The sequence below is a fragment of the Malaclemys terrapin genome, chromosome 1 (genome assembly GCF_027887155.1).
Source record: "Malaclemys terrapin pileata isolate rMalTer1 chromosome 1, rMalTer1.hap1, whole genome shotgun sequence".
In the NCBI taxonomy this organism is placed as follows: domain Eukaryota; kingdom Metazoa; phylum Chordata; order Testudines; family Emydidae; genus Malaclemys; species Malaclemys terrapin.
The window spans coordinates 231,350,343-231,365,158 of NC_071505.1; the positions used below are offsets into that span (position 1 = coordinate 231,350,343).

A 14,816-nucleotide genomic window follows, 5' to 3' on the forward strand; every position below is an offset into this window, starting at 1 on the left:
TTGTGAAAGTTCAAAAAAGGCTTAGATAAATTCATGCAGGATAGGGCCATCAATGGCTATTAGCCAAGCTGATCAGGGTGTCCCTACTGTCTGATTGCTAGTTGCTTTGGGCTCTGGCCACTGTCACAGCAGGATAACTGGTCTGACCCAGGACAGCCATTCGCAAGGTCCATCACTAACCTGCTCTTGCCATGACCACCCCTACTGACCATTTAAAAATACCTTACCAGATATTACTAGGGTTGCCAACTTTCTAATCACAGAAAACCAAACACCCCTGTCCAGTGGCGTAGCCAGGTTCTAAGAGCAGGGGGGAGCAAACATAAAAAAGGCGCCCCCCCTTGGCTGTAGAGGGAAGCTGGCAGAGGACAGGGGGTTTGAGGGGAGGTGGAAGGGAGGGATGTAGAGGGAGGGTGGCAGGGGGTTTGAGGGGAGGATGTGGAGGGAGGGGGACAGGGGGTTTGACTTGAGGGGAGGTGGAGCGGAGGATGTAGGGAGGGTGGCAGAGGACGGGGGCACGAGGGGAGGTGAAGGGGAGGGAAAGGCAGGGGCACGGGGTACATGGGAGGGGTACACTGGGTATGGAGCTTGGGGAAGGGTTACCAGGGATGGGAGTGGGCTGGGGTCCCCGGGGCTCTCTGTGCAGAGGGGGCTGGAGCTGCCCCAGGGACCGGGAGAGCCTGGGAGTTCGCTGCCTGCCCTTCCGCTGCTTTTTTCCGGCGCTCAGCCGCTAGGCCCAGCCCAGCCAGCAGCAGAGAGCAAACCCCACCATGGCGAATCTCCCGGCAGCCCCGATCACATGGCAAATCGGTAGCCGAGATCACGCGCGGCTCAGCTGCCTGGCGATGGACGGAGACGAGCAGAGAATCCCATTCAGGGCCCTGTTCCGGGAGCACAGAGCCATCGTGGTGTTCGTGCGGGTGAGGGGGGAGCTGCTTTTTGTGTTGTCCCATCCACTTGTGCAAGCGGCTCTTGCGTAGCGGGACACCGGGGCATCTCCCCACTCAGTTCTGGTCTCCAAACCCACATGTTGGGGGGTGGGGGAGGGAGGAAGTAGGCTAGCTGCAAATTGGGTTCCCACGGTGCCCCTCACGCTGTCACTGCCTCGGAGGGCCTCGCCGCGTGCAGCACCAGCCCAGGCTCAGCACTGGCTCTACCCCTTGGGGGGTGGGGGCAGAAGGCAGCGAGCTTCGCCAGGCGTGGTCCGAGCTCCGCCAGGCTTGCCCGCTCAGCTCGGGGACGCTGCCCTGCCCGGGGCTGCTGGCGGAACCTGGCTGTGGGGAGTTTTATTCCGGTGAACGGAGGGCAGTGCCGAGGCTCCTGCTGGGAGTGACCGGCCCCGGGTCCGCCCGGTGTGGCTGCCGCGAGGAGGTGGGGGAGACCCTCCCTGCCCCCGGGATGCCCCGGGACCCAGTCAGTGCAGGAGGCGGGGCGGGCACCGAGCCACCCTCGCAGCGGGCTGTGCGCGGAGCTTGCCATGAGCAGCGCAGAGCCGTGGTGTCTGCCCCTCCACCATGCACAGGCTCTGCTGCTGCCTCTGCACCGCAAAGCGCTCCAAGGGGCCCGGCCACCAAACTGTCTGTATCAAAGTTGGCTGCAGCGGGGGGGGGGGGGGGGGGGAGAAAGAGTTGCGGGCTGCTATGCTGCGCCCCCCCCCCCCCGCTCCTCCAGCTGTGCTGCCCCCTCCCCATGGCTCCTCCAGGCATGCTGTCCTCCCTTGCCTGCAGGAGCCCAGCGCCGACCCGGCAGACCAAGCTTCAGAGTGGAGCGTGGGCCCCGCTTTTAGAAAATGTGCTGCGGGGAAGCAGCTATCTCCCCTGCACCCCACTAGCTACGCTACTGCCCCTACCCCTTTCAAGAGCGGTGCCCCATCTCTGGGTTCAGAGTGTCGGAGGGGGCTCCAGGCTGAGGCAGGGGTTTGGGGGTGTGTGTGTGTGGGGGGGGTATGGGCAGGGGATCCAGGCTCTGTGGTGGGGTCAGAAATGAGGGGTTTGGCATGTGGGAGGGGGCTCGCAGTTGGGGCAGGGGTTGGGGTGGTGAGGGCTCTAGCTCAGGATGCGGGCTCTGCTGTGGGGCCGGGGATGAGGGTTTGGGACACAGGAGGGGGCAGGGGCCAAGGGGTTGGGAGTGCAGGAGGGGGCTGGGGGCTCTGGGAAGGAGTTTGGGTGTGAGAGGGGTCTGGGGCACCATCTCCGTAAGGGAGTTTGGGTACAGGAGAGGACGCGGGCTCAGCTCACCTCACTAGCTCCTAGACGCGGCCGGTGTGTCCCTGCGGTCCCTAGGCACAGGGGCAGCCAGGGAGGCTCCGCTTAGCTGCTCACACCCGCAGGCACCGCCCTGCAGCTCCCATTGCCCACGGGTCCCAGGCAATGGGCGCTATGCAGCCCGTGGATGGGGCAGCGCGTGGAACCCCCTGGCTGCGCCTAGGAGCCACAGGACACGTCGGAGCCAGGGCAGGGAGGCCTTGGAGCCGCTGTGCTGCCAACCAGAGGCCCAGAGCCACCAGGCTCCCTTTAGGGCACTGGGAACCCGTTACGCCCCCGCCCCCAGCTCACGTCACACGGCAGCTCCCAGGGGCTGTAACTCGGCGTCCCGGCTCTGCCGCCGGCGCCCCGCTAGGCTGTTTAGCGCCTAAGCGGCTTTACGGTGGGGCCCACGCGGAGCGGGGGGTGGGAGGGGCTACACCAACTACCTTTCCCCCTACAGCCCCGCCCCTCCCGCAGCCACTGCCAAGCCCCTTCTCTCCTCCCGCTCTATGGCTCCGCCCGGTTCGAGACAGGATGTCCCGCCTCCTGTCTACACGCTGATTGGTGGACGGGCTCCGGCTGCCGGCTCCGGGATTGGTCGCGGAGGGCCAGGCTCCTCCTGCTTCCGGTGTTGCCGTAGGGGGATTGGGTGGGGGAGGGGCGAGGAGTCGGATTAGAAGAATAGCCCGAGCTGAGGACGGTAGTTGCTGCGCGAGGGGACGGCCCCGAGGGTAGGTGCAGTTCGCGCGCCGGTCCGCGCGGGGGAGGGACGCGGGTGACGGGCCTGGGCGCCCCTCGTTGCCGCGGGGGGAGAAATTGGACCCGTCCCTATCCTCGCCCTGGGGCTGTGGGTCTCCGCTGTTGAGCGCGGGGGGAGGGGATCTCTGGTGGTCGAGCTGAGCCCCCCCCCCCGCCGGAGCAGGTCCCGTTCTCTGTGCTGGGGCTGGCCCGAGCCCTGTCCTGCTTGGGCGCCTGTTTATGCAGCTGTTAGTGGCGGCAGGGGAGCGTTGTAATGGGTGGGGGAGGAAAGGTGGACAGGCCCGGCCCGGGGGGTTTAAGGCGGGGGCCTGTCCCGGTGGGATTTAATGGAGGACGGGAGAGGGAAGGTGGCCCGGGGCGTTTGAGGGGACGGACGGACGGACCGGCAGAGCCATGGTGGCGGTGGTGCAGCTGCTGCACAGAAGCCTGGGGCTCCCGGGCAGCGTTTCTAGCTAACTGGGTTTCGAGGTGCACGGCATTTACTAACTGGTGCTGGGGTCAGATCCTCGGCCCGCAGACTATATTCCAGTACAAATTAGAGCAGCAACGTAGGGGGTGGTGACAACGGGCCTTGACTGGGCTTGAAGGTGACGAGACGAGGGGAAGAGGATGCTGCTTTTGGAGATGAGCATCATAGAAGGTTCCCCCCCCCCCCCTCCATCTGTGTGTGTGTGTAAAAATGGTAATAGCTTTGGGTTTGTCTACTGCTTGCGTAATCTGGATCAATTATTTATTTCATGCACCATTTACGGGTGTGAGGGGCAGAGGCAGCAGCCCAGGCCTCTGAGGGTGTCCTTTGCTGCATCAGAAAGGATGTTTTCACCATCATCGGGAGGGGAAGGTTTGTGGCCTGAACAGTGGTGGTGGTACTCTTTCTTTCCTCCCCCTTTATGCATTGTCAGGGTGGCATCTCCCATGTGAGATAGGGAGATTCATATTCATATGAATACAACCTTAGAAGAAATGGGAATTCTTCTGGTATTACCAAGAATAACTTTGCATAGCTTGTTTTATCTACTAGATTTTTTTTTCTCCCCCCGCACTGACAGGTCTGGCCACTCTGCCAGCCTGGAGAGGGCTGGAGACTGAAAATGTCTTCTGAACCTTTTTGTCTGGCTGCTCAAATTAGGTTTGATTCCAAATGGCTGAAGACAGATTTACAGGTAAGCACTTTGCTTGTGGTTTTTTATGACAGTATTTTGTATCATGGCATTTGGTGTGCACATCAGCAATGTTTTTAAATGTCAATTGGTAACAAACTGAAGAATCTAACTATGCTGTTGAAAATGGCATGCAGTTTCTGAGCATGCTGCCCTGAGAACTGATCTCAAAGAAGCAATAAAAGCAGTTTTAATTTCAGTGTAGTCTATATTTTGTTTAAAACCAAGCTGAAGTATATGTTTTTGCTTTTTAATGTCTTATTCACTGATTCATGTTTAATTATGTTATGTAGGGCTCTGTGATCTTAAAAAGTACTGTAAATATTTTTAGTCTGTTGTTTACTCTGACTATCTATAGCTGATTGCTATAACATGGAAGAAAAACTGTGGTTAAGGAAAATCTGATCGAATTAAGTTACTTACACTTTGAAGAGTAGGAGCAACTCATTTAAATTTGCAGATGAATTTCTTGGCAATTCTGCTTGGATTATTTGTAGAGACTTAAATCGTGTGTGTGGTTTCCCCCCCCCCCCCCTTTGTTAAAAAGCTTCCTACAAGGAGTTGTCCGATAAGTTTGTCTTGAATCTTTGTACTGTTTTTGACCTGTGGAAAAAATTGTACCTTGTTCAGATATTTATTGTGAAAATGGAATATATAACTCTTATCTGTGATGTTTGACTGAAAACCAAAACATATGCACTCATGATAAAGCCATGGAAAATAAAGATATAGTTTCTAGCTTTCAAATCCACGTTGTAATTAGTGGTGGTATGTAGAGGTTCGGGTCAGTAAAGCATGTATTTGGGATGGAATGGTCAGTCAATCAAATATGTATATTTTTTTCAGTACTTTACATTTTCAAAGTAATACATAAGAATTGAATCTCAAAATGGCATTGAGGTAGGTCAGTCAGTATTATCCTTCAGTTACAGATGAGGAAACTGAGGGAATGGCATAGTCAAATGACCTTTTCCAAGATTATGCAGAGAGTGACTGAATGGCAGAGTTGAGCCTAGAATTTAGCTGTTCCTTTGCTTAGATAAACGAGACAGACTTTGTCCTCAGGAGCCAGCAATCTGATGAGATTCTGTCTCCAATATTTTCCATCTAAAGTATAGCAAAACCAGATTCACTACTAGCATGCAACTTTTAGTGGGTTGGTATTTTCACATTGCATTCATTGGAAAAACCTTGTATGTGTAATTCTGTGAGATGACTGGACTCACGTTGGCTATTGGTAGAGTAAATCTCCTCTTCTCCCTCCCAATAGCTTGCATTGCTACCTGCAAAAAAAACAAACAAACAAAAAAAAAAAAATAAAAAAAAAAACAACTTTTAGCTAAGTTAATAAGTAACAGTGTCGTGAATGATATCTAAGATGCTTTTTATTTCTTAAAGCAAGAACATGGATGCTTTTAAATGGCCAAGTTGCATATATTTCATACCTGAGCTCAAATTTTGAGCTAAGTATTCTGCAGAAAAATTATAGGTCGCAAACATGCAGTGCCAGCTACAAGAGAATAGTGGAAATTTGCAGTTGAAAGTGGCGACTTTTCTTTCTGGCCAAATGCGTAATGTCCTTGCTGTTGGATTTTTTGTTTTTGTTTTTTTTTTGTTTCAACTGTTTGTTTTTCCTCTGTGAATTGGGAGATTACAAATTTGTCTGCTCATGTGATTTGTTTGATATTGTCTCTTTGTTAATACTCTCACCCTTTTGTGATTGCTGGAGAACATTATCAACAAAATGGTCTTATGATCTTGAATTTAATTTTAGGTTGTTTTTCAATTGGATGAATTATAACTGCAGTAAGTACTTTTGCCTGTTGTGGGAATCCATGTAATGGTTAACTCTTTAATGAGCTATAGTAAGAGGAATTCCTAATATTAAGGAACTTAATTTTCAGTAAATAAAAGGTAAATCTTTTCATGACAAGAAAACAGTTACATCTAAAGTTGTCAAAACAATATTTTGTCTTACCTGAAACATAAGAGTAACCGAGAACAGAGGTACCGTTTGTGATGTCCAGATGCTAAATGTGAAAATCAGTCCTTTGTTTCCTCTTGTTTCATCTGCAATCTGTTGAAGAATAGTCAGAGTTGTTGTCTCCAACTATTATCAGACATTACTCCCAACCTTTTGTTAGAAAAGTAATATATTGATTTGGTCTTTTTAAATTTAGCTATTTTTTTGCTGGCATTACACTGGCTCTGTTCTCAGTTTAATGCCAGCAAAAAAAAAAAAAAAAAAAATCTACATCTCTCTATAAAAAAAATCTGAATTTTTTTTCCAATTAAAAAAAAAAATCCTGTGTATGGATGGGTCCTTGAAATAGCTTAAGTTCTTCACCTAGTAGATCCTGTCTGGCTTTGTTTCTTTCTTAGTGCATGCTGGACTGGACTGGCTGTTGGGTGGAATAATCCAATTCTAGGGCTTTTATATTGGTTTATTTGATATAATGAAAATCATGTCAGTTAGAAAAAAGCAACAGAGGGTCCTGTGGCACCTTTGAGACTAACAGAAGTATTGGGAGCATAAGCTTTCGTGCATCTGAAGAAGTGAGGTTCTTACCCACGAAAGCTTATGCTCCCAATACTTCTGTTAGTCTCAAAGGTGCCACAGGATCCTCTGTTGCTTTTTACAGATTCAGACTAACACGGCTACCCCTCTGATACTTAGAAAAAAGTATCACTTTTTAAGGTGAGAGATCACACTTATTTAATGTGCTGGACTTTTGTTGACATCCTTTGTCTCCTGTACATGAAACAATTGTAGAATGGCTTTATGGCAGGGACTCCCAAACTTTTTCACTCTCCCACCCCCCAGGAGCTGGGGCCAGGGACAGAGCAGGGCTGGGTGGCACTCCCTCCCCACACCCTGTGGGGGCTGACCTGAAAGTTCCTCTGTGCCTCCTCGGGGAGGGGGGGGGGGGAGCGGAAAAGCATACCACAGTTTGGGGATCATTGCTTTATGGAGTCTTGTATGCAGTGTAATAATAGTAGTGTCTGTACCAGCATGTTAGTGAGGTAATATCTTTTACTGGACCAACTTCTGTTGGTGAGAGAGACAAGCGTTCAAGCCATACAGAGCTCTTTTTCCGGTCTGGGAAAGGTACTCCTAGCATCACAGCAAAATGCAAGTTGGACAGATTATCTAGAAAAAGTAGTTAGCAGAGAACCAAAGGGTTGCAAGCAGTCCCATGTCCCATTGCAGGGCTTGAGGATTGCAGGTAGCCTAGTGTCTTATCCTCTGAGCCTTTAAAGAAGGAGGGGGGATGTCTTTCCTCTGGGTAGAACAACGCTTCTGAGGCCTGCCTTGTTCTATATCTTTTGTTATCTGCTGATAATTTACTATAGCTGTATGGGCTGTTACTTCAAGCTTGACAACTCTGGCAAGTATTGTGGATTGAAGTCAATTAAATCCCATTCTCTGTGGAGATCATTAACTCTTTTTTGCTCTGGCCTGGTGTGAAGTTTGTGCCACTGCATTAAAATAGCCCATATAAACATAACTATGGAACAAATAATTAGTTTAAAATGGGTCATGTGTAGCCATTCTTTTTCCATGCCATAGGACTTCAGGCATGTACAGAACAGAAGGTCCAATATAAATTAGTGAAGTTTGGAAAGGTATGAGTGAGGTCAGTGTGGATGATACAGCACGGAGCCTAGTTGAAAGTGCCCTAATTCTGTTTCAGGGTAATGACTGCCAAGGGTTCAAAGCCAGTGTAATGTGGCATGTTCTCTTGTTAGCTTTCAAGGAACATAAAATCACCTGCACAAGTTCCGTTGTTATCCTAAAACTGAAACCTTTCTGTTCTTGAAGGTAAACTGCTGAAACCTTTTCAGTAAAGATGTGCAAAGTTTTATTGGTAGCTATATCTAATGGTACGTCTATACTTACCTGCTGGTTCGGCGGCAAGCAGTCGATCTTTTGGGATCAATTTATGGCGTCTTGTCTAGACGCGATAAATCGATCCCGGAAGTGCTCAACGCTGGTAATCCTGCTCCGCGAGAGAAGTAGGCGGAGTCGACGGGGGAGCCTGCCTGCTGCGTGTGGCCCATGGTAAGTACCTTTAAGTTCGAACTAAGAAACTTCGACTTCAGCTACGTTATTCATGTAGCTGAAGTTGCGTATCTTAGTTTGAACTGGGGGCTTAGTGTGGACCAGCCCTTATTCTCTTTCCTTGTCTCTCTCACTACCAGTTTAGTCAGTGTTATTGTAGATGCCATCTTGGATCATTACAAGGCCAAAGTTCTCTTCATAAATATTTTGAAGTCTTATTTATACATCTTTTATATCTCATTTCAATATGACTAGTCGTTTAATACATCTATTGTTCTCCCACTGTTCACTATTAAGTGAACTTTCTCCCACTGACCCTTACCTAAACAAAATGTGTGTTCATAGCTGACCAGGAGATTGAACAGTGAAGTCCAAAGAACATGTCAGAAATAGATAGATAGTTTCTAGTGCACTATATCCCCTGGCTCAAATTATTTGAAACCAAAATTAATGATGTTCTAAACTAACTACACCAGATACTGAATATTTATCAAGTTATTTGAAGTTTTCAACTTAAAATCTAGACTTTTTTTTTCCCCTTCAGAAGTATTAGCTCTCACAATTCCAATTGAAGTCAGTGGGAGCAGTACACCTATGAAAATCCAGCCTCTTCCCGCTTAGACAGTAACTGTAATAATGGCTTTCTGGAGTACTGAGCTTGATGATCTCCTCATCTGGCTTGGCTTTTATTAATTGCCAGGTTAGCAAACGAGAACCTGGAATCTGAAAGTAGTTACATGCTTTCTCCATATGTCTTTACTGCTAACTATTATTTTATGGGCTTGTCTTATCTGTAAAGTTAACTCAGGTAATAAGCTGGGTGTTGCTTATAACTCAGGTGTGTGGGGCATCCCCATGGTTGTAACTTGAGTTGGCTAGCATGTCAGGGGATATAGGCTGCCAGTTTTTTAGTACAACTTGACAGCTGGTAAAGAAACACATAATGAATTGTTAGAGAAATGTATATGAAATAATATTAAAGTAGATTCATTTTTACATTTTCTTATAACATTAAATATATTTCTGCTTTCTGTATGTCTTGTTGACACGGATCTCAAACAGTGCTTAAGACAAACCAGCTTTCTGATTTCTTTTTTATCTACAGTGGATTCTTGGTCTGTGTAGGGCAAAGCAAATCAGACAAGTGTGTGATTTACTAGCCAGGTGTAGATCTCCCTAGTAAAACAGACTATGGAGGACAGATGCTGACTGGATGGGACTAGCTAACCAGCAACTTGAAGGCCACAAGAAGCAGATAAGAATAAGACAACTGTTGTAAGGAACAATGGAAAGACCGCTTGTGTCTTTCGCCAACAGAAGTTGCTCTAATAAAATATACTATATCTCACCTACCTTGTGTCTTTACTTTCCAATATTAGAGACAAGGTGGGGTGTTGTAATGTCTTTTCTTGGGCCAACTTCTGTTGGTGAGACAAGCTTTTGAGCTTTGGTAGAGCTCTTCTTCGGGTGCACTGATGGTGTTGCTGAGAGGTTTTCTGGGCTAATAGAGCCTAGGAGGTGGGAGATGGGGGTCCAAATAGACCTTTAATTAAAAATGAAAAAGCTAAGAAAAAAATCTAACTGGAATAGAAAAGGAATTGATAATCTTTTCCTTAATGTTTCTTATTTTTCTACTAGGAACTATTTTTCAGAGGAAGGATACGTTGTATTATCTCCCTGTCCAAAATAGTTTTTCAGTCAGGTATGTGTGATATGAGAGGAGGCAAGAGAGAACATGGATCACTGTGTAAAGGTGGTGTGGCATGAAGATTTTGTTGGCATGAGTTTTTTGATAGTTGCATTATTCTTGAGTGGCAATGAGAAACCTATTTATACCACACTGTCTATTCTGTACAACCATAAAGAACATAGGAACTATTTTAGGAATATTGTAGAGTTCTAAAAAACTTATTGGGATTATTTCTCTTAACCTTCTGGGTGTGTATAGCCAGGTGCCTCAGTGCACGAAACTGTGTATATAGCTCCAAGGGAGAGAAATAAAAAGACCTTCTAAGGTGTGTCTAAAAATAACCTATATTATCTCATCAAGATATATAAATTGTCTTAACGCCACAGTTTTCATGTACCTTGTAGAACTAGAAGTGAGTTCTGGGTCCCATTCGAAAGGGGAAAAACTCCCCAATTGTGTGTTGCTCCTGTTTCTAGCTCTAAAGGGCAACAAGAAATTAAACTTTAAAACAGTCCAGGAAAACTGTCAGCTCAGGTCTTATTCTTACTGTTCCTGGATCATCCTCAATTGTACTTCTGAAGGAGAAGTGCCACATGTGGCATTGGAAGGACGAAAGGCATATGGGCTTTATTTTATTTGTTTTGTAGATCGGCTTTTGAAACTTCTCTGTTAGACTAAGTGCTGACTAGATGGAGTAATGGCCAGGTGGTGATGTCTTATGTGCGTGCAACACTGGTCACACCTGTGCAACTTAGCAAGTGGATATATCCTGTGTGTGTTATGTAGAATTTTCAAAGCACTGTTTAGAAATTCCTGTTATTGTTTCAATATCTCCGTTGGGTGAATGATCTGTTGTTTCTCGGTGGTGGAGGCTGCCATTTAGATTAAACCCTGCCCCTGCGCTCCCCCCTCCCCCAGCAGAAGCCAAGTTTGATGCCAAGTGTGACTGAAAGAACTACTGTTGCTATTAGCAGTCTAAATAATAGGCTTTCATTGGTAGTATAAGCCTGACTTCCAAAGCAAAGTGATTCTGGCTTACTTGTCATTATCAAACTGTTAAGATGATGGCTTTGTCTTTGTTTACTAATGTTTTAATTAGATTGTTGAAGTTTCTTAAATATAATATTTTGTAATTAGACAAATAGAATATTCTCTCTTACTACATTCTAGTTTTTCCTTTAACATGTGGGGAAATCACCTTTGGTAGAGTGTTTGCCAGTACTGGGAGATATACAGGTATGTGGAAAAAGCTATAAACAGTAACAGGTCATTCACGTTTACTTCAGACATATGCTCTTAGATGTATTTCAAAATATTTGTCCCCTTCTCCCTTAAATTTGAGCCAAGTGTGAAAATTGGTGACAAAACAGCTTGTATCACCAGGGCTTAAAAAATTTACCTGATGCTCTGAATCTCAAGAACTAATCCTCTTGTCAAGTGTGTAAGGGTATGTCTACACTGCATCTGGGAGTGAGCCTCCCAGCCTGGATCCACAGACTTCAGCTAGCGCTTTAAGAATCGCTGTGCATCTCAGGCTGGAGCTTGGGCTCTGAAAACAGGGCGGTGGGGTTGAGAGCCCAAGCTGCCATGGCTGCATAGCTCTTTTTAGAGGGCTATTGTGAGCCCTTCTAGCATGAGTCTGCGAACCCAGGCTGGGAGGCTCGCACCCTGATGCAGTGTACTCTTGTGTACCTGTGCTGGCACCCCCTACCAATTAAAGGAATAAAACTGATCTATCATGTATTTAATAACACTGTCATTTGCCTTTCTATTGAATGCATTTTTAAAATGTTTTAAACATGCCATATCTCTTACATTTTGTCATACCTTTTTTCCCTTGACTTCACTCCCATCTTTTTTTTTTTTTTATTTTTTAAGCCACTATAGAACATGGCTTGTTTTCCCTACAACATTTTCAGGTTTTTCTTTTGCCTCCACGCTCTTATGACAGTCTTTTGCTCTCTTGTCTTGCCTTACTTCGCTGCTTTCCTCTCTTGTCCATATCTACCTCATGCATAGAACTTAAACAATTTTAGTAGAAACCCAGTGCCTAGACAACTAAAACTACTAGTCAAAGCCAGATACAGAATATTGCCCCTGGACATTGGCCCCAACCTCCAGTTGGGAAAGCCTCCCATGCCAGCTAGTGGAAAGGGGAGCATGTTGTGCTTCGTATACTGATACTGTTTTTAGATCCTGCTCTGTTAACTGGATAGCAGTAGTAAAAAGTCTGCTGTAGCTTGGGAAAGCAGTGGGCAGCAGCCAAGGTATTAGAGCTCTCTTCTTAATAAGACAGCTTTGCTTCAGCTTACATTCATTTCATATTTGGAAGGCTATTTTTGCAACCATATGAGTGAGAGGTGACTTTTTCAAAGGGGTAACAAACTTTAAGAATTACACTCGTGTCTGAAATCTTTGTACCTGCTATAAGTTATGCCTAAAATCTTGCTCTTACATTGAGTTCTGTATGGGAAGACTTCTTTGTCAGCCTGGAATCCCATTGCATTTGGTGAGGCTCCCCTGCATCTTTGTCATCCACCTATGAGGATCTTATTGTAGTATCAGAGCCTTGGTTATTAAAAGGCAAAAGTTAGCGAATGTGGTGGGTTTCAGTCATTTCCGCTTTAAAGTCAGTTTCTGAAAAGAGCCTTACAAACATCAACAGGGTTTAGAAACACTTGCAGTTTTAAATAACTCAAAAATTAGTATTGGGGGAAATTAGGTTTAGGTTTTGTAACGACCCAAGCACTCCAAGTATTTATTCAGGCCTAATCTGATGGTGTCCAGTTTGCAAATTAATTCCAGTTCTGCAGTTTCACTTTGGAGTCTCTTTTTGAAATTTTGTTGAAGAATTGCCACTTTCAGGTCTGTTATTGAGTGATCAGGGAGACTGAAGTGTTCTCCTACTGGTTTTTGAATGTTATGATTCTGACATCTGATTTCCCCCTACTGTTACTCACACCTTCTTGTCAACTGTTTGAAATGGGCCACTCTCATTACCATTTCAAAAGTTATTTTTCCTCCCTTGGTATCCTGCTGTCAATTGAATTGTCTTGTTAGACTGACCTTACACTTGGTAAAGCAAATCACATCTTTTCATGTATTTATACCTGCGCCTGTATTTTCCACTCTATACATCTGATGAAGTGGGTTCTAGCCTACGAAAGCTTATGCCCAAATAAATTTGTTAGTCTCCAAGGTACCACAAGGACTCCTCGTTGTTTTTAATATCATTTAGGACTCTAGTAGCGGAGTATGGAACTGATGCAGTTCTAGTAAGCTTCACGCTTAGTCCTCAAGCTAAATAGTAAAATTCAAATGTTACAAGTAATTCACTTCACTATGGCTTTTCACAGTAAGTGAGGTATGATCCCATGGAGACTGGGAAAAGGAAACCGAAGGGGAAAAAAAAAACAACCACAGAAGGGTGAGAAATACAAAAAACAGACGTAAAGAGGCAAAGACAGAGTGTGTTGGAGAGAACAGGGGAGTATGGATGTTGCTTCTCTACCCTTCTCTTTAAAAGGTCATGTTTTCTTCCTCTCTTTCCCCCTCTCTCCCCCCACCTTTTTTTTTTTTTTTTTTTTTTAAGGGTTGATGCAAAATATGATACAGCTGCAAGGAAGAGGCAGAATGCTCTTTTTTCTCTCCCCTTTGCACTGCTGGGGATTTTGGAGTGCTTCCCAGTGAGTAGTTCCTGTCTTTCATAACTGGCCCTTGTTAGTAGTTTCTGATAATTTTTTCAGGTTGCAATATAAATGTTTCTTTGAAGGTTGTCTTAATTAAGTTCTTTGATGGGGATGGTTTTGCTGCCTGCTTTGTTTTACTTGCACTACCTGCTTCAGTGAAGTTCATATAAGTAACTTTAGACTTTCATTCTGCCTACAGGGCAGTTTGCTCTTCTGGCATGGATTGTTAATCAGCTAGGCCATGTTCAGAGAATTTTGGCAAACAAATCTCTAAACAGTTGATTCCAAACAATTTACCCAACTCCTGTTTATTTCTAAAAGAATCCCATTTTTAAAAAAACTTCAATTGAGGTTGTGCATGGAAAAATATGGTAAGGATTCAGGATCTTATGCAAATGATGTAGCAGTGTGTCTTCCGTTTGGATTAGAAAGGAGCGTAATAATTGGCATAAATGATTTGATCTATAGAGTTTATGAAAAGTTAGATCCCCTAGATGCTGCTACGTTCCTGCTGGAGGACATCTGCCCAGGAGGGGATTCAGGACTTCTCTCAAGACTTGAGAGAATAACTAACAGTTGGAATAGGAGTTTGCACAGAGGGAGAGTAGGCTTCTAAATTAGATTTTTAAGTTCGTTGTTAATTGGGCTAAAGAAAATCTATTAAACTAAACAAACACTTTACCGTCTAACTTAAAAAGTAAACCTAGTGCCAGTCAGAGTAAAAGCCTCAATTTAATTGTGCAGATAAGATTACCAATAGGTTACTGGGGGCTGCTGAGTGTGTAGTGCATTAATGTAGTGCTTCCTAAATGCCACACATCCGATTGTGACCATTGGTGGCAGGTGTGTCTAATCTGGTAGGCCATCTTTCTGCATTTGCTCCCCCTATCAGTTGAATTTCTCCTCTGCAAGACTAGCAGTTGCACATAAATGTTTTAGAGAATGTGGTCCTGAACTCTAAGTATCTTCAGAAACCTCTTTATTCCCAAATGTTCTGTTTAATAGAATCCTAGAAATGTAGGGCCTGGTCTACACTAGGCGTTTATGTCGAAGTTAGCGCCATTACATCGAATTAACCCTGCACCCGTTCACACTGCGATGCTATTTAGTTCGACATGGAGGTCTCTTTAATTCGACTTCTGTACTCCTCCCCAACGAGGGGAGTAGCGCTAAATTCGACATGGCCATGTCGAATTAGGCTAGGTGTGG

The 14,816-nt window shown here is 45.7% G+C and overlaps 1 protein-coding gene across 2 annotated transcripts in view; it reads left to right on the top strand.

Annotated features, from left to right (window-relative positions):
• Nucleotides 1-2,907: 2,907 nt before the first annotated feature.
• The window catches only part of HERC2 (HECT and RLD domain containing E3 ubiquitin protein ligase 2), a 211,145-nt gene continuing 199,236 nt past the window's right edge, over nucleotides 2,908-14,816 (top strand). For both annotated transcript variants that reach the window (XM_054009114.1, XM_054009124.1), the window contains exons 1-2: nucleotides 2,908-2,977; nucleotides 4,055-4,168. In XM_054009114.1, coding sequence (XP_053865089.1) covers nucleotides 4,097-4,168 — 72 coding nt within the window. In that variant the 5' untranslated portion in view covers nucleotides 2,908-2,977; nucleotides 4,055-4,096. The remainder of the gene's footprint in view (nucleotides 2,978-4,054; nucleotides 4,169-14,816) is intronic.